Below are 25,662 nucleotides of genomic sequence, written 5' to 3'. Positions count from 1 at the left end.
GCCAGGGTGGCTGAATGAGTCAGCGCGGAGGTGATGGGGCAGATTGGGCAGGGCCCTGTAGTGAAGACTGGCTTGCACTCTGAGTAAGGTGGGAGCCATGGAGGGTTCTTCATCAGAGAAGAGGCGTGAACTCAAGTGTCCACAGGTGCCCTCCTGCACCTGTGGGAACAGTGGAGGCAAGGCGCTTAATGGCAGGAGCTAGGGACCAGGGGAGGGCTGCACTGGTCCCGGTGAGTGATAAAGGGGGCTGTGAGCTGAAAATATGGGGAGAAGTGGGCAGGCTTAGGAGCTGTTTTGGAGTCGGGGCTAAGAGGAGCTAGGGTAAGGAAAAGTATATACACAAGACACTGGGTATGGGCTTTGGGGTCAAGGAGACCGGGGCTGAAATACCGTCTAGGCCCCTTTCCTACTGGGCAACATTTAGAGATGTCGCTCAACCTCCCTGCCTCACTTAATTAATGGAGAGAGTAATAGAAGTAGGGTATGGAAAGCATATAGGAAGTACTCAAAACATGGTGGCTAGTTAAGAAAAAAATTCCAGGGGCGGAGATATATAGGGTAGAAAGGCAGTTAATATGGTGGGGTAGCCATCCCAAAGGTGAGTGACCCATAGCTGGCACCAGGGGGCAGCAGCGGGCCTCCAGGCAGCCGGGCTGGGCGCTGCTTTCCAAGTCCAAAGCGGCTAGACTAGACTGTGGCATCTCAGGTGCCTGGGCCAGGGGACAAAGCAAGCCTGGGACCACGTGTCCAGACCATGTGACTGAGAGGAGGGGGGGCGGGAGGTGGAGAGGCCAAGGCCGCCTTCTGGAGTGTAGGCACCAGAACCTAATAAAGGGCATTTGTTCATGAGAAACCTGAGCCGCCTGCATGATGGAATTCAGGCGGAGACAGGGGCCAGCAGACAGGGCTTCCTGCCCCTCCTTCCCCTGGGGACAGTCGCCCCAGCTCTAGAATCCCAGAGCAGTCAAAGCCGGGGTTTCCCCTCCCAGCCTCCCACTGCCCCCACAAACACTCCAGGCTCAGGCTCTGTACAATAGGCACTTTATTAGTGGTTGGAATGCAGTTACACGCAGGGGTGTGTGGACAGAACGGGGGTGGGAGGTCTGACAACAGGCACAGTACAGAGACCCCAGGCAGGGATTTCTCCCTCTCCGGAATCCTGGACGGTGCTGATGAGCAAAGACATGAAATCGGGGGCTTTAGGATATGCTGAAGGGGGAACCAGGAGACCAGGTCCCAAGCTCAGCAAATTTGGCAAAAGGATCCTCAAGATGAGGTGCCTGGGCAGGGGGGCCTGTGTGCCTGTGGCATCTGCCCCACACCCCTTCCCCTGAAATCATCCCTTGGGTGGATTCAGTTTCTTTCCTCTCTTACAAAGAGAGCTGTGTCAGTAACTGGAGGCGGGGCGGGGCGGGGGCAGACTTCAGCCCAGCTCTTCTAGCTGCCAGCAGGTTTCCATTAGTCGGCTATTAGCAGTCTCCTCCCTCCAGCTCCCCGCAGCGGTCCCAGAATAGTCTCTCTCACTCCTCATATCCCATCAGCAAGGCCTGCTGCTGCCTCGCCTGCCAGGAGACACCCCCACCTGGGCACGCACTCCCACCCGCCATGCCAGATAAACAGAAGGCACTCCTCTGTGGCCCCATCTCAGCTGTTGAGACAGACAGAAAAAAGCTAATATACACTTTAATGCATGTCCAGCTTAAAAAAATAATAAAGAAATGCATGTGGCGACCTGTGAGCCAGTTGTTCAGCTATGGAGAAGGGGCACAGTCCTGTCAGTCCTGGCTTGAGCAGACACAAGTGAACAGAGCCTTTCGGAACTGGAGCTTACTGTGACCACTGCTCCCGCAAAGAAATGCCAGTTGACCCATGAGACAGAACAGGAAGCTTGAAACAGCCCACAGAGGTTCGGCTACATCATATGCCAGACACCCTCATGGGACTTCTCCCCATCCAGGCCAGTGAGGGCTGGAGTGACTCGTGCAGTCTTGAGGGGGCCGCCAAGAAAAGTCTGACTGCCCCTTGGCATGGGGAAGAGATGCCACAAATCCTCCACGTACCTGGAAACTGGTGTAATTGGATGATGGGGGACGGCAGTGACAGGACTTCAGGTTAGCCCAATGGGCTAGGGGTTCTGACCCAGCTGCCAAGCACCCAGAATGAGACTTTCCAGGGAGGTGGGGGAAGACAGGGCCTTTAGGATTCCACCTTCTTGTTGGTCTTGTTCAAAAGCTTCTTGAGGTTGGAAGACATGAAGTAAGGCCTCTCGGCCGAGCCATCATTCCTCTCCAGGTCCTCCACTGCGGAGAGAGACCCCAGAGCAGGTGGCATGAGGGAAGGCCACAGGCAGGGGCTTCTGGGGACACAGCATGGGCAGGCGGGGCCACAGAGAAGTCCCAAAGGGTTAGGAAGCAAGACATACTGGGGCTGGCGGAGCGGACTATAGTGGGCTCGGCAACGGGACATATACACGCTCCCCACACTCCCAGGCAAGGAAGCCCCGCATGCACCCCCAGTCTACAGGAAGGAAGCAAGGAGCAGGCCTCCCTCCTTCTCTACTCCTCGACTTCCACTCGCTTCCCCTCCTCCGCACTCCCCTTCAACAGGATGTCTCTCAACTCAGGCGACATGAAGTAGGGTCGCTCCTGAGAGCCGTCATTCCTTTCCAGGTCCTCACCTGGGCTCCCCCCAGGAACCAGCAGGGGGAAAATAGGGTGGTCAGGAAGGGAGGGGAAGAGGGAGGCAAGGAAGAACAGGGAAGCCAGCAGGCATGGAGGAGAGGACGAGAAAAGAGAGAGAAAAAAAACACAGATGGAGAGACCAGAGTTAGTGGCAGCCACACATTGCCCCCCCAACAAAGCCGGAAACTCGGAAGCCAAGGGTCCAGGGGCAGAGCATTGTAGCTGCAGCCTGGACCAGGGGACAATAGGATGGAGCAGCTCTGAGCGCAGGGAGGAAGCTGAGAGGGCATGCCAGGGCCCTAGGACGAGGAACAACTAGTCCCTGGGAAGCTAGGGGCCCCAGGCAGGTGACTACATGGACCCATGGGAAAGACGTTCTGCCCAGAGGGGAGAAGTGAGTCAAGACCCAGCAAGGGTCAGGGTGAAGGTCACTCACAGAAGCAGAGGAACAACGTGTCCACACACATGCCGTAGACGCTGAAGAAGCCATGGGCAATCAGGTAGGAGCCGATAATCACTGTCTGGGTGATGGGACAGGAGCTGTTTCTATCCCAGCTCCTCTCAGAGCAACCCCCACCCACCCAGTCCCTCCGAGGAAAGGATCACATCATTCCTCTACTGAGAAGCCTTAGGATAACCACCTAACTCCTCACCCAGGGGCAGGGCCCTACCATCCACAGGACATTCCTTACTCTCTTTAACCCCAGGGCCTGGGCACGTGATATTGCCCTGACTTGGTCTAGTGGATTATGCCTCTTCATTGTTCTGCTTTAAGCTCAAAAATCAAGTCCTCAGGTACCACCTCCTCCAAGAAGCCGCCTCTGATGTCTAGACCGTTTTCTGCTCTCCTAGTACTGAGTACCCCTCCGCCGAGGCCTCATCTGGCTGCATTTTATGGAAGTTTAGGGCATTCCAGGTTTTGCCCCCATCCCCACTAGACTGTGTCTGTCCTGATTATTGCTATGTCCCAGCAATTTGGTGACTCACAGGGCCTTGGTAGGTACCTGATACACATTTACTAACTGAAACGAGGGGACCTTAGAGAGATTAAATAAACTGCCCAAAGTTCCACATCCTAAAGCTAGCAAAAAGAGATAAAAATGTAGGTCATAGGGCTCCAAGGCCTGCACTCAGATATAATGCTTCTCAAAGTGCTGATCTAACCCCTCTACCGCCTCCCCACTTCACTCTCTCCACACCAGCCACACTGGTTTCCTCACTGGCCCTGGCATGGTCCTGCCTTAGGGACTCTGCCCATGTTCCCTCTGCCTGGATGTTGCCTACATCTCCTTCAGATCTTAGATCTCACATCGCTTCCACAGTGACACTGCCTGGACTCCCAGACCTGTCCAAATCCTCCACCACAGGTTCCAACAGTTCCCTAATTCTGCCCTGTGGCGTGTACCAGTTTGCAGTCACACATTTACCCATATCATTATTGATTAATGTCTATTTACCTCTCGACTATAAGGCCAGTAGAGGGAAGCCCGTTCTCCCCCTATGCACGGTACATAGTAGGCGCTTAATAAATGGTTGTGGGCTCACTAAACAACCAATCCCCTACTTCTGACTGCCCACATCTGTCCAGTCAAAGGAGACCAGTGAGTCCCAACACCTTCTCCCCCCGCCTCTGCCCATACCCAAAGGTCCATACCAGTATAGGGACCCAGTAATAATTGAGAGGCGGTGCTGTGTCTTGCACGATCCTAATACGATGGGTGAAGAAGAAGAAAGCCAGGATTCCTGGAGAGGGGTTGGAAACCGAGATGGTTGTGAGTTCTAGCTCAAGGAAGTAGCATCCCCGAGACGACTCCACCCACCCCAGAAGAAGACATGAGGACGCCACAGCACCACAGGTTGGGTGAGCAACACTCACCCACACTACCCACAACCAGAAGTTTGCCCAACAGGAAGAGGAAGTCTGTAACTTTGTCCAGGACAGCCACTCTGCGGGGACAGGTAAAGAGCTGGTGTGAATGCTGGCTCGGGGACCAGGGGAAGAGGGAAGCGGTGCGATGGTGTGTTCCCTGACCTGATGATGTTTCTCATGAGCAGGAAAAAGGCGTTCCTGGCTGAGGTGCAGAAGTTGGTGCCATAGATGGCAATCTGGAAGGAGGTAGGAGGGAAGAAGGATCAGGCCCCCTGGGTGAGAATGAGGGCTCCTCCCAGCCAGCAGGAGTCGGTGGGTTGGTTCTGGGTCCCAAACAGACTCACCATGATGTAAGCATTCCTGTTGAGGAACTTGATGAACTTCTCCAAACACCAGAAGCAGCATTTGAGACAGGTCATAAGGAACTTGGCAAACTTGTTGTCCGCAGCTGGGAGAGAATGGAGGGACACGGAGATGAGGGGAGACCCCCCCCTCCCCTTTATGTGTACTTGCTGCACAGTCCAGAACTCCCAGAGTCCACCTTCTCAAAGAGACAGGGAGAGGAGACATCCTGATCCAGGACCCAGGAGGTCGTGCCCCCAATGAGGGACCCACTCTTGAAGCCTGTCAGCCCAGCCTCCAAGACAGGAACCAATCACAACCCACATTGCTGCTCTGGCCCCGCCTCCCATGCAGAAGACAATCTTTGCACTCCTTGGCCCCAACCTATAGCACAACTAATCCCAGCCCCACAGCCCCTCCCTTATAAAAAAGAAAGCAGTCTTAGCCCCACCCCCCTCTGTGCAAACAAATCCCATCCCAACCCTCTTTTCAGGAACGTGAGCTGGCCCACGCCCATTGGTCCCTGTGGCTTGATAAGAACTCCACCCAATGGGCTTTCAGTAGCGCCTCCAAGATGGGAACCAATCACCCAAGCTCTTAAGTTCCCTGCTCCTCTCCATCGTCAGAAACCAATCACTATCCCACCACATTAGACCCCCAATCTTAATCTGCCTTTGAGCCACAACTCCCCAATTTAAGGCCAAAGCCAACAGCATGTGCACCTCACCTTTTAGGCGCTGATCCAAGTACTCCAGCATCACTCGGATGATCTGTACAATGGCCAGAATGAGGGCACCAAAGGCCAGGGAGCCTGTGTGGTACCTGTGGGCCAAGGGCATTGTCAGTGACTGGGCCAGGCCTCCTTCACTCCATCTCGCCCTCACTCCCAGCCCACTGGTCCCACCTGAGCGCCCGGCTGAAGGCAGAGAAGAGCGGGAAGGCAGGCAGGTCATCTGGCTTGTGCAGGGCCCAGTAGTAGGAGGCGAAGGCCCCCGCTAAGGTGACCTGGCCCAGAGCCAGCACGAAGTTGGCCAGCCAGAAGAACATGAAGGCATTGAAGATCTGCAGGCCCAGCAGGGCCCGGTGGTAACCTGACTCACCCCCATAGAAGGCAAACTGGCAGTGGGCACCAGGGCACAGGCGGGATTCATTGGAGGAGGGGAAGGTCTGTGGGAGGGACACAGAGTCCAGTCACAACCCAGGAACCTGGGGTTCGGAGTGGGCTCTGGGCGTCAGGTCTGGGTCAGCTACAACATGGGGTGGGTCAGGAGTCATGGGGATCAGAGTTAAGGGGTTGGGGGCTCAGGATTGCAGCTTATAAAAGGGGGGTTCTAGAAGCAAGCCTAGGGATCATGGACTCAATGAGTGTCAGTCAGGCAGGATAGGCTATTTTGGGGATCGGGGTGGGGTCACGTGTCAGTGGAATGACTATGTGGACAGGACAGGAGTGGCAGAGATCAGTATGTGGACCACAGGTGTTAGGTTAGGGGTTTGTGGAAAGCAAGGAAGGGGCTCTAAAAGCAAGAACTGGCCATCACTGAGTTAAGAGAGGGGTGTGGGGCAGAAAATAAGGTCAAGGGGGAAAAAGGCAGGTGGTCCAGCACTCAGGGATGGGACAACTGCCAAGTTGGATCTCTTTCCCTCCCTGCCCCCATATCCAGCACAGGATAGACAACGGGCCCCAAATGTTTATTGAATGGTCCCCAAATAGGGATGAAAGGTTTCAGATCCTCTATGGGCTGCTGGGGAAACAGCCACCCCCCATCTCTGGACACCCACCTCAGGGTTGCAGGTTTTCCCAACAACTGGGCAGGTGTTGACATCACCAAAGATCTTATAAATGGCTTCATTGGAAGTGGACAGGAAGCTGGAGGCTCGTTAAGGAACCCGAGGTCAGAGATTAGGGACCCCGGGGACTTGTGGGAAAGGACCCTTTCCCCCACCAGGTTTTGGCCCTGCCCCCAAGCTGCAGGTCACTTTTGGGCAAGTTTGGTTCTTAGCCATCCCCGGGGTCGGGGGTCGGGGTCTGATGGTGGATACACAGCAGTGCTGGCCCAGTAGGCGATGCAAAGGCACAGCAAGAAGAAGGTGACCAGTGGATACAGCATGGAGCACATCACGTATCCCACAGCCCTGGGGAGGAACAGACACGGGCATCAGGGCTTGAGCAGCCCTGGGACCAACCCAGCCAGAGCCCTGGCACCCACCTGCTGGCTTCTTTGATGAGTGCAATGGCGATGAGAATTCTCTTCCGTAGAAAGATGAGCAGCAAGATGATGATAACCTCGAGGATGGTCAGAATTATCACTGCAGGGGGCAGGGTGTGTCTGAGTCTGCCAGCTGCCTGGGCTCCCCATTCCCTCCCAGGCCTCACTGGCGACAGGACTGGGGGGTTGGGACTCACTGAAGGCCAGCCAGGTCTGCTGCAAGTGCAGGTACACTCGGAGGTCTGTCTGAAAGCCGAGGTCCATCAGGGAGATGTCGGAGCCAGCCTTCCCACGCAGTCGGGAGTACTCCACGTAGCAGTGAAATATTCCTGCACAGGGGAATCACCATGCTGTGACTGACCTCAGCCTCCTGACTGCTTCCCCAACGTTGCACAGCAGGTACAACCACCCCAATTTAACAGAAGCCAAAATGGAGGCTGAGAGAGGCTACCATTACTTGCTCCTGCCTCAGGGCCTTTGTACTTGCTGTTCCCATGGCCTGGTACATTCTCTCCCTGACTAGACCTTTCACATCCTCCAGTCTCTGCTGAAAAGTCACCTTCTCAAGAGTTCTTCCAGAAACCTTCCTCTTTTTAGAATCTAACCCTCTCACATGCCAACTTCTTATCCCTCTTCCAGCTTTAGAGTCCGAGAGGGTTTTCTGGTTTGTTTCTTGTCTACCTTCCCCATGCCCGGAATATAAGTTCCACAGGAGCAATGATTTGTCCTGTTTTATTCATTGCTATAAGCCCAGGACCTAGAAAACTACCCAGGACACAGTAGACACTCAATACATGTTTGATGTGTGGCCTGAGGCTTTCTCCTGACCCCCTTGCCACCTTGTAACAATGATTCATGGGTAGGGAGGGAGGACATGGGTGTTAATATCCAGTGGGGTAGCATTAGGGATTTTTAGCATTCCCTTTAGCTCTTTATAGAAGAAAATTATAAAATACAGATAAAGTTAAGAGCCTAGTCAGCTACGAGTAAAATGCCAGTACCCAGCTAGAAACCACTATTAACATGAATATTTTAATGGCTGTGTCCTCAGATTGGGTTGCATATCAGGCATCTTTCCCCTTGTAAAGTTTAAATGAATAATCAGAATATAAAGCACTGGGTTTTGAGCTTGGCCTCTGGATACCAGAGGCCTCACCTCTCCAAGGCCCCCCCCCATCTCCTCCTCACACTATCTTCTTTTCATTAAGCCTCCTAACTGGTAAATACTAATTATCCCCATTTTACAGAAGAAGAAATTGAGGCGCAAGGAGTCACTAGCCCAAGGTCACAGAGCAAGGAATTGGCAGAAACAGCAACTGAACCCCAGCTTTCTGGTGCCAGAGCACACATCTTTAGCTACTGTGCTAAGTAGCCTCCTTGGGAATGCCTTTGGTGTTGATAAAATACTGATCCACACCCTAGTTTGGAAGACTATCGTTTAACCCACCCCACCCCACCCCAGCAATGAGCACTGAGACTGTTTCTCAGTGTCTCCTGTCATAAACAACACTGAAATGAATATCTTCACGAATCTTCACCAGAGGTTGTCTGGTGGCTTAGGAGAAGATTCTTGATGAGCCACTGCCAGGTCAAAGGGCATGGGCATTTTGCAGACTATGGTGGGGGGGGCAAGGAGGGGGAGACGCACCGTAGCCCAGCACCAAAATCACCATGACAATCATCACCCAGACCATAATGCCAGCCAGGAAGCGGAGCAGCACGACGAACAGGAGACTCATCACCATGGCGATGACCAGGCCTCTGGGAGATAAAATGGGGGCATGAGCAGGCCCCACCCTCTCACCAGCCTCAGACTGCCTAGCCCGGGGAAGGCCACCGTCTCTCACTACTTACATGATAATCCAGTACCAGGAGACTGTGTAATCTTCAAATATCCGCATGGCCAGCTGCCGCGCCTCCAGGACCCCGTTGGCCTTCCTAGGGTGAGGTGGACAAGGGTAGTGTCAAACCCCCTCCCTGATCGGGCCAGTCCCAGGGGATGCCTTGTCCCACCCAGGAAAGTGCAACCAGTATGGTGGGCCACAGTCCTCACTTGGCGCCTTCCACCAGCTCTGTGATGTTTTTCCGAGTCCCGTGCCCATCCTCATAGGTCGTCTCATTGCCCACCATGAGGACCCCCTTGTGGGCGTGGATGGCTGGGAAGCATCGCCGGGCCACTGCACGGAGCAGGGGGTGGGACAGCAGTCAAGTGGAATCCCTGAAACCCCCCCCATACCCCACCCAAGCTCACAGGACCCCGGACTCACAGGGTGTGCTGGGAGTGAGGACAGCAGGGCAGTCGCCATCCCGAAGCACCTCAGCCACACTCTGCCAAGAGAGGGGTGGTTATTTCTCCAGGTCAGCACTCTCTACCTGGCCCTGCCTGGGCTCTCCTCACCTTGTCCTTCAGGAAGCCAGGCACGCAGAACTGCTTGTAATACTCAAAGTCCTGGGATTTGTAAGCGTTCAGGTAGGTGAGGTATCGGTCGGGGCACTTCTCCACGCAGATCTTGGGGGGGGGGGGGGCGGGGACAGGAGACAGGGTTAAGTGGGTGTCCCCACTCAGAACAGAAGTTCCATCTCCAATTCAATGGGGAAAAAGAAAACTCTGGGAGAGAAGCCATCACTACAGGGGGAAAAGGAGCTGGTGATAGAAATTGGGGATAGAGAGGGGAACAGGAAGGGGACAAGTTACCTGGGGGGTGGGACACTGAAATTCCAGCAGGACCAGGGGGCTGGCACACTTCACAATGTTGAAATAAAATAGGTAAGGTTTGTTCCTGGGGTTGGGGAAAGGAGATGGAAATTGTCAAGCTGTCTTAACCACCCCATATGAAATATCTGAATGAAAACAATAATAACAATAATCACAGCAGTAGCAACTCCATGCCAGTTGCTATTCTAAGCTCTGCACACCTATAGTTTCATCTAACCATCACAATAACCCAATGCGGATGGCACTGTTATGATACCCATTTTAGAGATGGGGGAAATGGGGCCCAGAGAGGTTGAGACACTTGCCCTAGCTCACACAGCAAGGAAGAGATGCAGCCCTCACTTTTACAGGTGAGATAAAAGAACTTCCTCTTTTACCTCATCTGTTCATGGCCACCTGATATCAGATCCAATACTGTCTCCTCTCTGTCTCTCCCCTAAAACGTGGGCCGCCATAGGACAAGGCTCTTAATGTCTCACTTAATGTTGTGTCCCCAAGGCCTAGAAAAGTGGCTGGGGATGGTGGGAGTTTTATAAACACTTGCTGACTGGAGTAATGGACCTAGAACCATTTCCCTAGAGCTCACAAAGCCCACTCCTCCCCAGATCCACTAGGGCCCAAGGAGGCAGACTTACGCATTTTTCGTGCCCTTCTGCCCACAGAACTCGCCTCGGCTATCAGTAGGGTAGATTACCTTTCGAGGGTCCCCATGGGTCCAAGCTGTGGAGAGATCCAGGGACACTGAGGCGCTACCACTCCTCAGCACCAGCCCCACTCCTGCCCAGAGGCTGTGGCTTGCCCTCCCACACTGGAACTCCAAGGCCTGTCTACGCACCTATGATCCCTACAGCCACGTAGCCCACGATGGCCAGGAGGAGGAACACACAGCAAATGATGTCTGTGCAGCCCCTGGGGAACAAGGGACAGTGTCAGTCAGGGTGGGAGCCTTAGTGCCCTGCATATCATGGACCCATTGTATCCTGCACACGTACTCACATCCATGTGTTATTTGGACACGCGTCCCTGAGAGGTGCGAATGCTGTATCAAAGTGCACATGCATTTTAAATTTTAATACCTAATGCTACACTGTCCTCAAAGAAGTTTGCAGCAATGTCCAGCTCTCTTGATTCACAGTGCCCATTTCCCCACATCTTTCCCAGCATTAAATAGTTTTTAAAAATTGAAGCTATTTTTATAAGATTAAATATGAACACAATAAAAATTAAAACCACATGGGAATGTGTACAATACAGAAATAATTCTCCCTTTCACATATACCTGCCCATAAGTAACCTCTGCTAATGATTTCTTGTGTCCTTTGGGCTATTAGGTACAAATGTTTAAAAAAAAATTTTTTTGTTAACTCAAGTGTGATATGATACAGCCACTGTTCTGTTTTGCTTTTTTTGCTTAATACATTTAGGAATCCATATCATTACTTAGGACTCTTGTACATATTAACAGCTGTGTAATATGACAACCTAAGGATCCACTGTAACTTAGCTAATTAGTTCCAAAGGACAGACATTCAGATGGTTGGATTTTTGCTATTTTCCAAAAGATAGCTATTTCATGCATTTTTGTCAGTGTGTGCAAGGTTTATGGAGAATTTTCTTCCTAGAATTTTAATCTTTAGAACAAAAAGTTGCACATTTAAAATCTTCATGTTTCCAAATTTCCTCCAAAAAACTGCAACAATTAATTTCAGAGCGGAGCATGTGTCAACATATTTAAATCTTTGCTAATCTGTGATGGGAAATTCTATTTGGCTCTTTTAAATTGCATTCCTTTACTTTCCAGTAAGTTTGAGCATTTTTCCATAACTTCATTGTCTACCAATTTCTTGTTTTAGAAATTATGTTTTCTAGTCTTTTGCCTGAATTAAAACACACACGCGTGCGCGCATACACAAAACATTTGTAAGGATTCTTTGTATATTAAAGAAATTAGTCCTTTTATCTCAAACATTGCGATAATCAAATCACAAACATTTATCACCAGTTTGTTGGAGAACAGAAGGGGAGGTGTGAAGAAAAAGGGGGGGGCAGTATTACCAGACACACCCCACACATACACAGAAACCTAAAGCCCTTACCTGTTGTAAATGGGTCCTTTGAAGGTGGGATCATACTTCTGTGGAGTTCCTGAAAAACAGCAAGATTGAGCTGGGTGAACCAAGGGACTGGGAGGCCACCCTCTCCCAGATGCCCCTAGGGGTATCTTTGGTCCCAGAAGTAAGTTTCAGAAACCCTGCGGATTTTCTGCCTCACTCATCCTCCAGGCGAGCACATCCAAGCCCCTAGCAGAGCAAGTCAGGGATGGGGTAGAAGTTGATAATTGGATTCATCAGCTGGAGGCCACCCACTGCGGAGGGGGCTGGAATGGGGGCCTCCTGAGAGCCAGGAGGAGAGAAAAGGGTCCAAAGTGGTATCCCCACAGGAGGGGAACTCGAGGGCAGGCCCTTTGGGTGAGGGGTGCTGGCAGGTGATGGTAGGGGTACTACAGACAGAAATCGACATTTCTGCTGCCCCCTCCCAATGGCCAGGCCCCGGTACGGGAGGACTACCTACCGTGCTTTCCGTAGTAATGCTGTCGTTCGCCCCCCATCCCTGCGGGAGCCCAGCCCCGGCGGCAGCCCGCCTGTTCCCGCGCCCCCTCGGCCCTGAGGTCTGGCTGGTCGGGCGTCCCAAGGGAGGGACCGAAGGACCAACTTGCCGCGGCTCCTCCCAGCAAAGAGCCGGGCGGGGCGGCCCAAACCGGTCTGACCGGCCCCAGCCCAGCGGCTGCCTAGGGTAGGCCAGGATAGAGGGAGGTGGGAAGAGAAGCCGGGTGGGGCGGCAGCTGCTCCCGCCACTCACTCCTGAGCCGAATTTAGCCCTGCCCGCCCCCTGCCCACCCCGCGCCCGGGGAACCCTGTGACTTCACTCTGGGGCCTGGGCCTGCCTCCCCACCCACCAGGCCACACAGCTTAGCACACCTCTCAACCCTGAAAGGGTGCCTAATATCCCCCCCTCTCCAGATATGGATGAGGCCCAGGGAGGTCAATTGGCTGGTGGCTGGCCCCAAACACCCATTTGTAGAGTATTTGAGCTGAAAATTCTCAAACCAGTGAATGTATTTTATTTAGGGCTGCACTTTTTTAAAAATTAAATGAATGTATTTTATTTAGGGCTGCAACAGTTAAACCCTGGGAGAGTCTATATAAAAACCACATGGCCAGTCTCTTGAAAACCAACAAACTGGGGCTAGCAGCCCCCATACCACATCCTGGCCTGGCACTGCCCTAGGGAGTCCCTTTGTAGACCCCAAGGCTACACACCCGAACGAGCTTATCATCCCTACACACTCTCATAATGTGAGAATGGATCCTGAAGCCAGTGTTTTATAGAACAAGTATTTATTGAGCACCTACGGGGAGCAGGCCCACAGCTGGAGTGGCAAATCAGACTCAGTCGTGTGAGTCTGTCCTTGTGGAGTCGACATCCTACTGGGTGGCCCTGGGTGCAAATGCTCCTTCTGCCCCATTGAGCTAGAGGACCCTTAGGCCGGGAGCTTGCCTTCCCTGAGCCTCAGTTTCCTCAACTGTGAAATGGGGCTAAAGTATAAAACCAACACTTGTCAAAGACCAGGCATGGGATGCCAGAAGGTACACAGTTGGCATGGAGTTTACAGTTGGAATGGATGTATTTCAACTGTATTATCAGTTTAGGGGTGTTCAACTGATGTAGGAGTATGCAGTAGGTATGGGGGTACCTCCAGTATGGGGCATAGTCAGGGTGGCGTTATATAATCAGTGTAGTCATATGGATGACGTGGTGGTAGATAATTGCCATGGGGATGTTTAATCAGTGTGGGGCATACAGTAGGGGTGGGGGTATACAGCTGGTGGGAGGTATACAATTAGCATGGAGTTGTACAGGTGTAGGGATGTACAGTTGGCAGAGGGTGCACTTCAGTTGGCTGTACCCCACATGCCAACCATCCACCCCCATGTAAACTATATATTCCCTCAATTGACTGCATCTCCCAAAAGCCACTGGAGCCAGTTGTATGCAGTACAGTCAACTATATGCTGTCGGCATGAGGGTATAGTCAACAGGAATACACATTCAGTGTGGGGCATACAGTTAGCATGGGATTATACAGTGTGGTCATATACAGTTGGTGCTTAATAATTACAGCTGCTACCTCAGAGTCAGGCAACACACCCCACCTCCACCCCACTCTGATCACTAATTCCGTTCATCTCTAGAGAAAGGCCACCTCCCCACAGTGGCCTCTAGTTGTAGAGGCCACACCTGACCCCTGGCCCAGACTTCAGCAAACAGGCCAGGCTCCAGGCTCCAAGCTATGCCCTTGAGTGACCAAGCCTCCTAAAGAAATCCTGCGGTTTCCAAAGTCCCTGCCTTTCCCCTGACAGCTGAAAGGCCAGCTAGTCCCACCCCACCCATTCTGAGCAGTGCCCAGGCCGAAGCTTCTTTTTCCAGATACACTAGGTCCCTTGAGGACATTCCTGCACTCAGGACTTCAACCACTATCTCCATCCTCCATCCTGATGATTCCCAAATGTCGCTCCCTGGGGCCTGGCCCCCCCCTCACCCCCTCCCGCCCCAGCTGCACTCCCCTGTGACACCTACCTCCCAGTGCCCCACACGGGGTCCTCACGGGTGTCTCACACAGCATGCCACAGCTGAGCCCCTCCCTGATCATCCTCCAACCTGTCTCGACTCAGAAATGGCAGCTCTGTTATCCAGAATACTCAGGCCAGAAACCCGGGACTCTGCTTAACATCAGCTCTGACTTCAGCATCTACCAAGAATCCAACCATTTCTCACTCCCTCCTTGGCCCCCACCCTTGTCTCCCAGCTCCCACCCTTACCCCACACTGTCTGTTCCTCCCACTGCGGCCAGAGGCGTCTTTAAAAACCTGAGTCGGCTGGTCCCTCCTCTGCCCAGAAGCCCCATGGCTGCTACCTCATTCAGCGAAGCCCAACTCACCATGGCCCACAAGGCCCTGCCATCTCTGCCCTGGCCCTTCACTGCTGTCACCTTCTCCCTCTTACCCCTTTGCTCATTCCATTCCAGCCTCACTGGCCTCCTGGTTATACCGCGGACTCACCAGACAGGGTCTCACCTCAGGACCTTTGCACTTGTTCCCTCCACCTAGAAAGCTCTTCCCCAAGATGTCCATGTGGCTCCACCTCCTTTAGGACTCCACTCAAACAGCACCTCCTCAGAGAGGCCTTCTCTGACCATTCTATCTAAAACAGCACCCTTTCCCCTCCATCCTATATCACCTTATTTTATTTTGTTTCTTATCACCATCTGACCCGTCATACATTTGCACGTTGATCACTGTCTGCTCCCATGCCAGAGTAGGAATTTATATCTGTTTTGTTTGTGGCTTTGTTTCCAGTGCCTGGCATAGAACAGGCACTCAAGAAGTGTTTGTTGAATGAGTAACCACAATGTGTAATTCATGTATATATAGTTGACCCCTGAGCAACACAGGTTTGAACTGTGCTGGTCCACTTATACATGGATATTTTTCGATAAATACATACAGTACGGTAAATGTATTTTGTTTTCCTTATGATTTTCTTAGTAACATTTTTTTCTCTAGCTTACTTTATTGAAGAATTTAGTATATAATGCATATAACATTCAAAATATGTGTCAATTGACTGCTTGTTATTGGTAACGCTTCTGGTCAACAGTAGGATATTAAGTTTTGGGGGAGTCAAAAGTTATACAGATTTTTGACTGCACAGGGGGTCGGCACCCCTAATCCCCACATGGTTAACTGCATAGCTAAGACTGAAAATGAAAATGTAGCTTAGAGTTTTCCAGGTGTGCATATTTTAAAACTTAATTTGTGAATTTTATACATAAAAGAATTTAATACATGGCAAATGTGAAATTTCCAGTTGGCAAGAAACAGATAAACCAGTCAGTAGGCTTGACTGTGCATTTGGAAGAAAATAAAGGCACACAGAGCCAAACAATTCCACATAGATTAGTCATGCAAATATATAAAAACTCAAATGATTACAAATATGAAGGGAAAACACAGGAGCATATTTCTACCATCTAAAAGGAGGTGAGACCGGTAAGGCAGGTGGATGAGAGATAAGGGAGCACTGAAAACTTCTTGTGTCAGCTGAATGGCAGAATGGGAGCAGTCACACAATGGCTGGTGCTAACAGAGGAGGACCTTTTAGACACGGACTCCCTGCTCTTCACCACTCTGGAGGTCCTATCATCAACCCATTTTATAGCAGAGGAAACCAAGGCTCATGGAGGGGAAGCAGCTGGCCCCGTCACCTAGCAACAAGTGGTCGTGAGTGGGAGCCACTGAGGGTGTTTGAGTAGGAGCATGACAAGGCCAGGCTGGGGAAGGGAAGACCCTTGGGGAAGTCTCAGACAGCTCTCAGGGAAATTGGTGGCTGCCTATGGGACAGCTGAGCCATGACCTTGCTGTGTGAACTTGAGTTATCTCTCAGGAAGATGGAACTAAAGACGCAGAGGGGCACCTGGCATAGGTGTGGCTCAGGTCTGGCCTGGTGGGCACTTAGGAAATACAAGAGGGGACGGATACTGGTACTGTCATCCAATGGGTTCCACTAGTTCTCACTAACATTAGTAGGTGGAGATAGAGGGAGGGGTGAGGCAATTACTGATGGTTTCTGATGAGCCTGATCCAAGCCCTGCACAATGGGAACCTGCTGAAATCTTTGCAACCTTGCTGCAAGGTAATAAGAAAAGTACGAATGCCTCCATTTACTGACCTGTTTGCCATGTGCCAGGCACACTTCTAAAATGTTACACAGTTGAACTCAGTTCATCCTTAGAGCAACTTTGTGAGGTTAAGCCTATCATTATACCCCCATTTGACAGATGAGGAAACTGAGGCCCAGAGAGACATAACATGCAGATAGCCACAAAGATGGTGAACATAGAGCCAGGCCACCAACTTCTGACTCAGTGTCTGTATGAGTTTCTTGTGGCTGCTGTAACAAATTTATCATCTTCAGGTTCCAGAGGTCAGATATCCAAAGTGCATCTCACTGGGCTAAAATGAAAATCAAGGTGTTGGCGGGGCTGCATTCCTTCTGTAGATTCTCTTTCCCCGACTCTTCCTCTTGCGCTTCTAAAAGCAGCCCTCTTTCCTTGGCTCATGGCCTCTTCCTCCATCTTCCAAACCGACCTCCCTCTTTTTTTTAGAAGGACCACTGTCCTTGGCCTACTTGGATAATCCAGGATAGTCTCTATACCTCAAAATCCTTAATTTAATCTCTTCTGCAAATTCCCTTTTGCCATGTAAAGCAACATAGTCACAAATTCCAGGAATTCGGACGTGGACATCTTTGGGGAAGACCATTATTCTGCCTATCACAGTGTTTTTACCATCTAGGCCAGGGGTCGACAAAATGTCACCAGAAGAGCAAATCCACCCGCTGCTTGTTTTCATATGACCCAGAGCCACAAAGGGTCTTTACACTTTTAAATGGCTGAAAAACATCAAAAGAAGAAGACTATTTTGTCATATGAAAATTATGTGCAATTCAAATATCAGTGGCCATCAATCAAGTTTTCATGGCACACAGCCATGCTTCTCTTCATACTGTCTGGCTGCTTTCACACTACAATGGCAGACTTGAGTAGCAGTGATAGAGACTGTATGTAGCCTGCAAAGCTGAACATTTTTATTCTCTGGCCTTTTATGGAATTTGCCGCCTCCTGATCTCTAAGCCATGAACCAACATTTGCTGAATCCAAGTCTGTGCCAGTATGTTTCATGTGCTCTCCTTGTAACAACCAGAAATGGTAAGGCATGTCATTCATTCCCCTGCAATACGGTTGGGAAAACCAATTAAGCCCTTTTCCTCCCCAGGCTGCCGTTATCCTATCAGGAGAATGGGACTAATACTTGCATTTGCTTTGTAGGTGTTGCCAGAACTTGATACTCAAAAAGCACTTAGCACAGGTCTGGGGTACAAGGCTTCAACAAACACTAACCAGGAGTGTGGTTCCATTTGACAAAGGGGGCAAACTGAGACCGCTTGCCCAGACCACATAGCTGATGAGGGACAAAGCTGTGACTCAAACCAAGGCCCTCTGGCTCCAATCCAGGCATTTCCTTTGGCAGATACTGGAAGAGGCAGAGCTAAAGATATGACAATGGTAGGAGGGACATGTGGAAAAGTTGGGCCAGTAGGCCTGGCTGAGAGCAGGGGTGGAGTGGGGAGGTGGCCGTTGGGTTCTGGCTTGGCTGGGCACGACAGCCAGCTCACCCAACGTGGCGGGCATAGGCGATAAGGGAATCAACACAGGCTACCTAGTCACAAGGCTGGTGCCAGGACATCAAGTGCCACCCAGCCCACGTGGCTTCCGGAGAATGGCCAAGTCTCCAAGGCCTGCAGCAGCTCAAGACCTGGCCACACAGCCAGCCTGGCTTGAGCCTCCCCTACCTCTTTCCCAGAAGTATGTTCCTGAGGAATGGGCTTCCCAGCTGCCCAGGTGCGTCCCTTTGACAAAAAGTTTGGGGACAGCATCTGAGTGGGAAAGCTGGAAGCAATTCTACTGGTCATAATGCTAAGAACAAAAGATAGAGTACCTAGTGTGTGCTAGGCACCAACCAGACATTTATTTCTAGAAACTCATGTCATCCTTACAAAGTGCTGAGGGCAAATGGCACAATATAGAAACTGAGGCACAGAAATGCTTCATGACTTGCCTAAAATCATACAGCCAGCAGGAGCTAGGATTTGAACTCTGCTCCTGACACCATGCTCTTGAACTCTATGCTCAATGAATAACTGATTAACTGCGTATTTACCACGGACCAAGCTCTGAGCTAAGTGCTGTACCTACATCAGTTCACTGAACCCTTGAGGCAGCTCCCAGAGGGAGCCAACACTGTTGTTCACCCCATTTTGTGAATAAAGAAACTGATTTTCGGGTATATGAAAGGCATAGCTATGAAAGGTTCAGGGATATGAAACTTAAAGATAGCACAGTACTAGGAAGAATGGAGCTGGCACTGGAACTGAGCCAATGCTGGGTTCCAAAACCTGGCTGAGAGTCAAAACTCTACGGTTAGCTTTTTGGTAGATGTGTTCATTTATTTAGCATCTTAGTACCTGGTAATTCACGTCCCTCAACTAGTGCTATCGCCTCTGTCCTGGTCTCCTGGTTTCTGCCATTGTAGTCCCTAAAGGCCAGGGGCACATATGAACACCTAAGCCAACCAGGTCCCTGCTCTGCTCAGAACTCTCAATAGCTCCCATCATTCTCAGAATAAAATCCAAAGTCCTTCCCATGGTGCACAAGGCTCTTTATAGCTCCACAAGTGCAGTGCCTGCTGTGTCTCCAGCATCTAGAACAGAATCTGGTACATGGTGCCTGTACAATGTTTGCTGAAGGAAGTTATAAATGAACTTGTTTATATTAAGTAACCTATATGCTTATCAAGATTAACAAAAAACAAAAAAGAAACACCTTATACCACAGCAAGAATTCAGAGGAAGAGAAATCACTCTTCCTCTCACCCCTGGCCTGGAGCCCTTACTTCCTCTCCCTGGAGGCAGTTCCTCCCTGATTTCCCTTTCTCCTTCCAGACACTGTCTACAGTTCACATACATAAGCAGATTTGTAGCTATTTATCCCCCAGTTTTGTCATACATACTTTTTCCCATTTTGCTACTTTACAGACTAGCATAATGGCACATTGTTTCCCATTGGAGAGGTTAGACCTACTTCATCTTTTTACAAGGCAGCATAGTATCCTACTCTGGAAACAGTATGGTTTTTCATTAAACCAGCCCCAGAAGCTTTAAAAGGATACAAATGCCACACACACACACACACACACACACACAATTAGTACAGTAAGCTCTGGAGACTTCTTGGTTGTTACCTCTAGGATGAGGACAGCTGGCTGAGGGTTTGTAATGGGTTCTTTCAGATGGGAGACTAAAATCCTGTGTGCAGTTGAGGGCTTATTTTTAATCTTCAGCCCCCACACGGAGAATATATTAATTTTGTTTATATAAGAGTTTAAAAATCCTATTTAAAAATAACCCTCCCTTTGAGGATTTCTGGGGCAAGGGCATAAGAGAACTTTCTGGGGTGATGGGAGGACTCTTACCAAAAATCTGCAATTTTTTTTGTTGTTGTAGTTGTTGTTGAGGGCCAAATATTAAAGATTTTAAGCTTTGTGGTTCACATATTATCTCTATTTATATGCTTTTTTTAAAAAAACAACCATTTACTGATATAAGCGTCATTTTTCGTCCGCTGGTTTTACAAAAACAGGCCACAGCCCAACAATGCGAATATGTTTAACACTACTGAGTTATATACTTAAAGACAATTAACGTGGTAAATTTTGTTATGTATTTTACCACAAAAAATAAAATAATACTGATAGGCCCTCCTTGGGCATGAGGGGCTCCTGGGGTGCAGGTAATATTTTTCTCCTGAGCTGGGTGCTGGTTACATGGGTGTGAAAACTCCTGGAGCCTCATAAATTTAGGACCTGTATCTTTTATGTACGAATTTTCTGCTTCAATAAAATGTTTAAAATATTCCTCTCGATTGGTTAAAGATAAGATGGTCCACTCACAAATGCACTATTTGATGCAGCTGTCAAAAGTGATTAAGGGGCCGGCCAGGTGGACCGCGGTGCTCCTAACACCAAAGTCACTGGTTCGATTCCCACATAGGCCAGTGAGCTGCGCCCTCTACAGCTAAGATTGTGAACAACAGCTTTCCCTGGAGCTGGGCTGGCGTGAACAGCCAGAGGTTGGTGCGGGCTGCTGTGTGCTGCGGTGGGATGCTGTGTGCTGCGGCGGGATGCTGTGTGCTGCCGTGGGCTACCGTGCACTGCCATGAGGGGCCAGCAGCCAGCGAGAACTGCGGTGAGCTGCCGTGAGGGAGCTGCTGTGAACCGCCCGTCCATGACGGGGGGAGCACAAGGCTCATAATACCAGCATGGGCCAGGGAGCTGTGTCCTACACGACTAGACTGAGAAACAACGGCTTGAACCGGAGTGGGGGGGGGCGGGGGGGGGCGGGGGACGATTAAGGAAGCTTTCCAGGAACTGACATGGGAGATCATCTCCAACATATATTAAGGGGGGAAAAAAGCAACACGTGGAACAAACACCTTTCATTCAATAAATATTTGTTGAGCACACTGTGAATACACCTCTAAACCAAAAGGCATGCATTCCTGCCTCATGAAGCTAGCACACTAGGGATTTGCCAAGTTTTGTTAAATAAGTAAATAAGAAAATAAAACAGCCATGAAATAAGGAATATGTACATATTTGCATGCAAAGGTCTAAGACCTGGATTCCATTTGGAAGAAAACACAAGATGTAGTACTGATGGATGCCAGGAAGGGAGTGTGGAGCTGGGAGCGAAACAAGGTGACTTTTCAGGATAAAGCAATAAAGTCTTTTGTATCTTTTGTATTTTGAAGCATGTGAATGTATTATATATTATCTCTTTTTTAAAAAGTTGTAATTAAGAAGTAAATACCCTCTCCTAACATTTTTTTTTTTTTAATCAGATGCCAGAACCCCATTGTTGGCTGAGTTAGACTCTCGTGAATTGGGCCATGGAATCCGTTTTTTTAAACGAGTACCATTACTTTTTTCCAGCCTCCCCCCATCAGTGTATTGTTTTAGGTTCTAGAATCTTATCCCATGCTGCTTGTGCCAAGGGTGGGAAGGAAGGGCACGCTCATCGCTGCCCCCATCACTCTTGGAGCCGCTGCCTTCCTGTAGACATAATGTCTGCTGAAAAGGGAGCTTCCTGCCCTGCCCAGGCCCGGCACATTCTATGTCCTGACAAGGCTGCTTCTCTATCAGGTCACAGAAAATCTATGTCCCCAGTATTACCAGCCCCAGAGGCTTCTTGAGCACCTGGAGCTTGCCAGAAATCGGGCAAAATGCTTCCCATCACACCCTACCCTACACATGAGGATACAGAGTTTCAGAAAGGTCACCAACATGCTTAGGGCCACACCACGCGTAAGTGTTAGAGCCAGGATTTGAGCCTATGTCTGCCATATGTTACCTGTAAATTCATGGAAGACATTGGGGTACAAGGGAAAGATATGGGAGCCACTTTTGCACACTGTTCCTAAAGGAAAGGGCCTCATTATCTGGTAGGGTCTTCATGGGGCAGCCCAAGGGGCCCAGGTTTTTTATTCTGATGAGAATGAACTATTTATAAGCTAAGCAAGACCTTCACCCACTTTGAAGACACAAGCCATATGGCCTTCCCTGGGAGAGGTGAGGGCCTGGCTGCAAAATTCAGCTACAGCATTCACTGGAGGCTCCTCTGAGTCTTATAGAAATGATTAAGCAACTGTATGGTTTGTTTCCTGTTCCCCCTGCCTGAAATACACTTCTCCCAAATTTTCCCACAGCCATCGACTCAACCTCCAGCTTTTCGTCACCTAAAATAACACCAGATGATTTCCCCCACATATATGGTGTCCCGTTCTGTGCTCCACAGCACTAACAACAACCTACAATTACATATTTATTCCCTTGTCTCTGAGGTCAAGGATTCTGCTTTGTTCACTGCTGTGTTCGCAGTGTCTAGACCCTACCTGTGAGATGCTCAATAAATACTTGTTGATGGAATGTGCTCCCAGCACCCAGCACCAGGTGTGCTGGGCATAGAGGTCCCCTGTCTCGGGTGTGAGCCAGGCAGGGCCTGGGTTTGCTCAGGCCCATCCATGGCTGGCTCCCTTTGGCCAAATTCAAGGCTGAATGAATCACATCATTGTCCGCTCTGTCCTCCATCCTCACCCCAGTCCAGCCTCATGTAGACCAAAGAAAGATCCCTCAGGTGCTGCCCACAAGCAGGCAGGGCCTGACCTGGACTGCAGGCTGAAATTTCTAGATCAGAGACAGCTGGCCACACCCAAGGGATGCACAGCATGAGCAGTCACAGGGTCTGGGGCTTGAGCCAAAACCAAGAACAAGGGGGCCCCTCAGGAGGCTGGTATGTAGCTTCAAGCAAGGAGAGCAGTGGCTGGGCAATAGCCAGGTCCCTGGCCTCTGGGCAGGGAGGGTCGCAGCCTCCTCCAACTGTCTCTGTCTGCAGCCTCTTGAGGCGACAGTTCCCTGTGGGGGAGGCACAGCTCTAGCAGGTTTTTCTTTATTTTTGAGCGGTTTCCGGCACGTTCCCCAAAGCCACGCAATCTCACAGTTTCCAGGAAGTTCCTGTCACTCAAGAAGGGGTCGCAGGGCCCCTTTGCCCTAGGGCAGTGTCTCGTGGGGCCCGTGCCCAGCTCATCCGTGGGGACCCAAAATGGAGAAGGAAACTGAGGGCCGTACCCCTCCCCCCGCCGTGAGAAAAAGGGAGAAAAACGCACAGGAGGGTGTGGTTGGAGAGGGGCCTCATCCTGGCCCCACTCCCTGGGCCGCGACGAGAAGGCCGCCATGAAAGATTCGCGGGAGGGGGGTCCCGGTCGCCTGGATCCCGCAAAATGGCAGCAGGCACCCCCCAACCGCTTGCACAGGGTGAGGAAAGTTTCCCAATTGTTTCCGGCTTTCTACCTGCCTCCTCAGCGGAGGTGCTCTGGAGACCTGATGGGTTCCCTCCCTTGCATTCAGTCTGCCCAGTCTTGCCTCAGTTTCCCCAACGGGCCGAAACCCCAGGACAGCGACTTCCAAGGAGATGTGAGTAGGAGGAAGAAATGGACAAAAAGGACTGGAAGAGGAGAGGGGTTGGAGGAGTTTGGGGCCCAGCTCCTTTTCGGGGCCCCGGTCGCCGCGCATCCCCTCCCCCACCTGGCATCTGAGCCGCCCAGATAACGGACCTCCCCGGGAGGAGCATGCGCCATGCATCCCGGCCCATCAGCCCGAGGGAGAGCAGGGGCTCCAGGTAGAGGACACGGGGCGACCTGGCGGGAAAACGGGAGGTGGGCTCGGCGCAGAGAGGGATGCAGGCCCGGGAATCACGCGAGCCCCAACTACAACGCGGGTGTTTAAGATATCAGACATCCCCCTTCCCCAAGGTCCCCACAACAGCAGAGGCGGCCGCGGGCCAGAGGCGGCTCCTACCGTAGGCTCCGTCCTTCCGCTCGTCCTCCATGGCCAAGGCAGGCGGGGAGGGGAGTCCGAGCCAGCGCGACCCCAGCCCGGGAGGGCGGGAGGCTCGGCCCGCTGCAGCGCCCCGCCCCGGGCCGGGCCCCGCCCTCCTGGCCTGCTCTGCGCGTCCTCTCCAATGGGAGCCCCACGCGGGCTGGGGCGGGGCCCGGGGCGGGGGCAGGCTGCGGAGGGGGTGGGGCCTCAACCTTTGTTTCCCAAATAGGCTCAGGCAAGACCCTCCTGATGTGTTTGGTGCAAAAGGAGCAGTCGTCTTTCATTCATCGATCCACCCATTCATTCGTCAAATAGATATTGAGCGCTTGCTGACTGTATGCCAGTGAACAGACTAAATGATTATGCCATGTTTCATTCATCACATTGGCAAGAACTTGAGTTTGGTTAACATCAAGCCGGGTAAGCAGATGCTGTGGGTCAGAATGTTATCTGGCAGAAGGATTAAATAAAATCCAAATGGTGTCCATCCTGTGCGATTCCTCTTTGCCATCACAGGCATGTGTGCATTGGAAGTCCATGCCAAAGAGTGTGACCTGCAGCTTTGATAGTTACTGTGAAAAATGAGGGAGACATACATGGCCACCAACAGAGGACTGCATAAACACTATGGTAGGGTCACAGGAGGGGATACCATGCAACAGATAAAACAACGAAGTCATCAGCGAAATGCAAATTAAAACTCAATGGAATACCGCTGTTTGCTTCTTTGTGCGGCCCATGTATCTCTCAGTCTGCTGGCACCATGAAGATCTGGACTTGGGAGCATGCCTTTGACCACCCATGGGAAACTGTTACAACAGCTGCAGTGCAGAAATACCCAAACTCTATGAATCCAAGTGTGGTTGGAGTTGATGTATTGGATAGATATATAGATCCTTCTGCAAAGTTGCACACTCATAGACTTAGCACAGAGTGGGAACTGCCTTCCATTGTTGTGGTTTTTTTTAAAAGATTTTATTAGGGAAGGGGAATGGGATTTTATTGGGGAACAATGTGTATTTCCAGGACTTTTTCCAAGTCAAGCTGTTATCTTTCCAATCTTAGTTGTGGAGGGCGCTACTCAGCTCCAGGTCCAGTTGCTGTTGTTAGTTGCAGGGGGCGCAGCCCACCATCCCTTGGACGGCAACCAAACCGACAGCCTTCGGCATTAGGAGAACCAACCACCTGAGCCACCGGGTGGGCCCCGCCTTCCATTGTTACATCTCTTGTGTAGCAAGAACCAAAACATGTACAAAAATATTCTGTAGTTGAGCCTGTGGAGAAAACAATGGAACTTAAATTCCACTAGTATTTCATTTACAAATACGGTTTCAGTAGATAAGAGACTTATAAACAAACCACATCCTCAGGACCCAGAAAAAAACTTTTGACTCAAGAAGCCTCAGTCATTGTGAAAGGAGTCAGTCTCAGTGGTTATCTCGAAGGACGGATGGCAAGTACGATATCTTCAAATGCTAATAAGGGCTGAAAAGCAATGAAATGAGTAACATAAATTAAATGCTGACACTGAAGAATTGATGGCTTCGGCAAGAGGGAGCATAAGGACACCGATGGCAGCAGCAGCGTTTGTAGAGAAACAATGATGAAAGTTGGCATACAACACCCAGTACCCCAGATCTTTACTAGCTGGCAATATATTTATTTGTTATTTAAAAAACACAACTATAATTTAGGTAGAATATTTTTTAATAAGCTGAAGAAAGGCTATGTGACT

General features: G+C 50.7%; 1 protein-coding gene and 1 pseudogene across 4 annotated transcripts; one reads left to right on the top strand and one right to left on the bottom strand.

Moving 5' to 3' along the window:
- Positions 1–1,024: 1,024 nt before the first annotated feature.
- Positions 1,025–24,057, bottom strand: SLC44A2 (solute carrier family 44 member 2 (CTL2 blood group)). Of its 4 annotated transcripts, none has more exons than XM_088792497.1 (22): positions 23,907–24,057; positions 11,913–11,961; positions 10,652–10,725; positions 10,452–10,536; positions 9,796–9,880; positions 9,499–9,609; positions 9,368–9,428; positions 9,154–9,277; positions 8,955–9,038; positions 8,749–8,861; positions 7,298–7,429; positions 7,101–7,200; positions 6,934–7,026; positions 6,673–6,760; positions 5,798–6,060; positions 5,621–5,715; positions 4,896–4,999; positions 4,714–4,787; positions 4,558–4,628; positions 4,336–4,424; positions 3,118–3,202; positions 1,025–2,677 (listed from the first exon to the last, which is right to left on the bottom strand). In XM_088792497.1, exons 1-22 carry the CDS (start codon positions 23,935–23,937, stop codon positions 2,556–2,558), a joined length of 2,133 nt encoding a protein of 710 aa, XP_088648623.1. In that variant the 5' UTR covers positions 23,938–24,057; the 3' UTR covers positions 1,025–2,555. The 4 variants fall into 4 exon arrangements, with proteins under 4 accessions (XP_088648623.1, XP_088648625.1, XP_088648622.1 ...); XM_088792499.1 differs by having other exon boundaries at positions 1,025–2,300; positions 23,907–24,056; XM_088792496.1 differs by lacking the exon at positions 23,907–24,057 and adding an exon at positions 12,388–12,532.
- Positions 24,058–24,690: 633 nt separating this feature from the next.
- On the top strand, positions 24,691–25,662 carry LOC141572857 (PRELI domain containing protein 3B pseudogene; annotated as a pseudogene).

This window comes from Rhinolophus sinicus, chromosome 15 (assembly GCF_057876585.1).
Source record: "Rhinolophus sinicus isolate RSI-liver-muscle chromosome 15, RSI-T2T, whole genome shotgun sequence".
Taxonomy (NCBI): Eukaryota; Metazoa; Chordata; class Mammalia; order Chiroptera; family Rhinolophidae; genus Rhinolophus; species Rhinolophus sinicus.
The sequence above is the reverse complement of the archived record's forward strand: the minus strand, read 5'-3'. Positions and strand labels throughout refer to the sequence as shown.

Coding starts and splice junctions, on each gene's coding strand:
- SLC44A2 (XM_088792496.1), bottom strand. CDS start 12,424: ATGGGGGGCGAACGACAGCATTACTACGGAAAGCACG. Junction 6,761..6,933: donor TACTGGGCCAGCACTGCTGT/GTATCCACCATC, acceptor ACGAGCCTCCAG/CTTCCTGTCCACTTCCAATG. Junction 4,788..4,895: donor ACAGGAATGCTTACATCATG/GTGAGTCTGTTT, acceptor ACCTCCTTCCAG/ATTGCCATCTATGGCACCAA.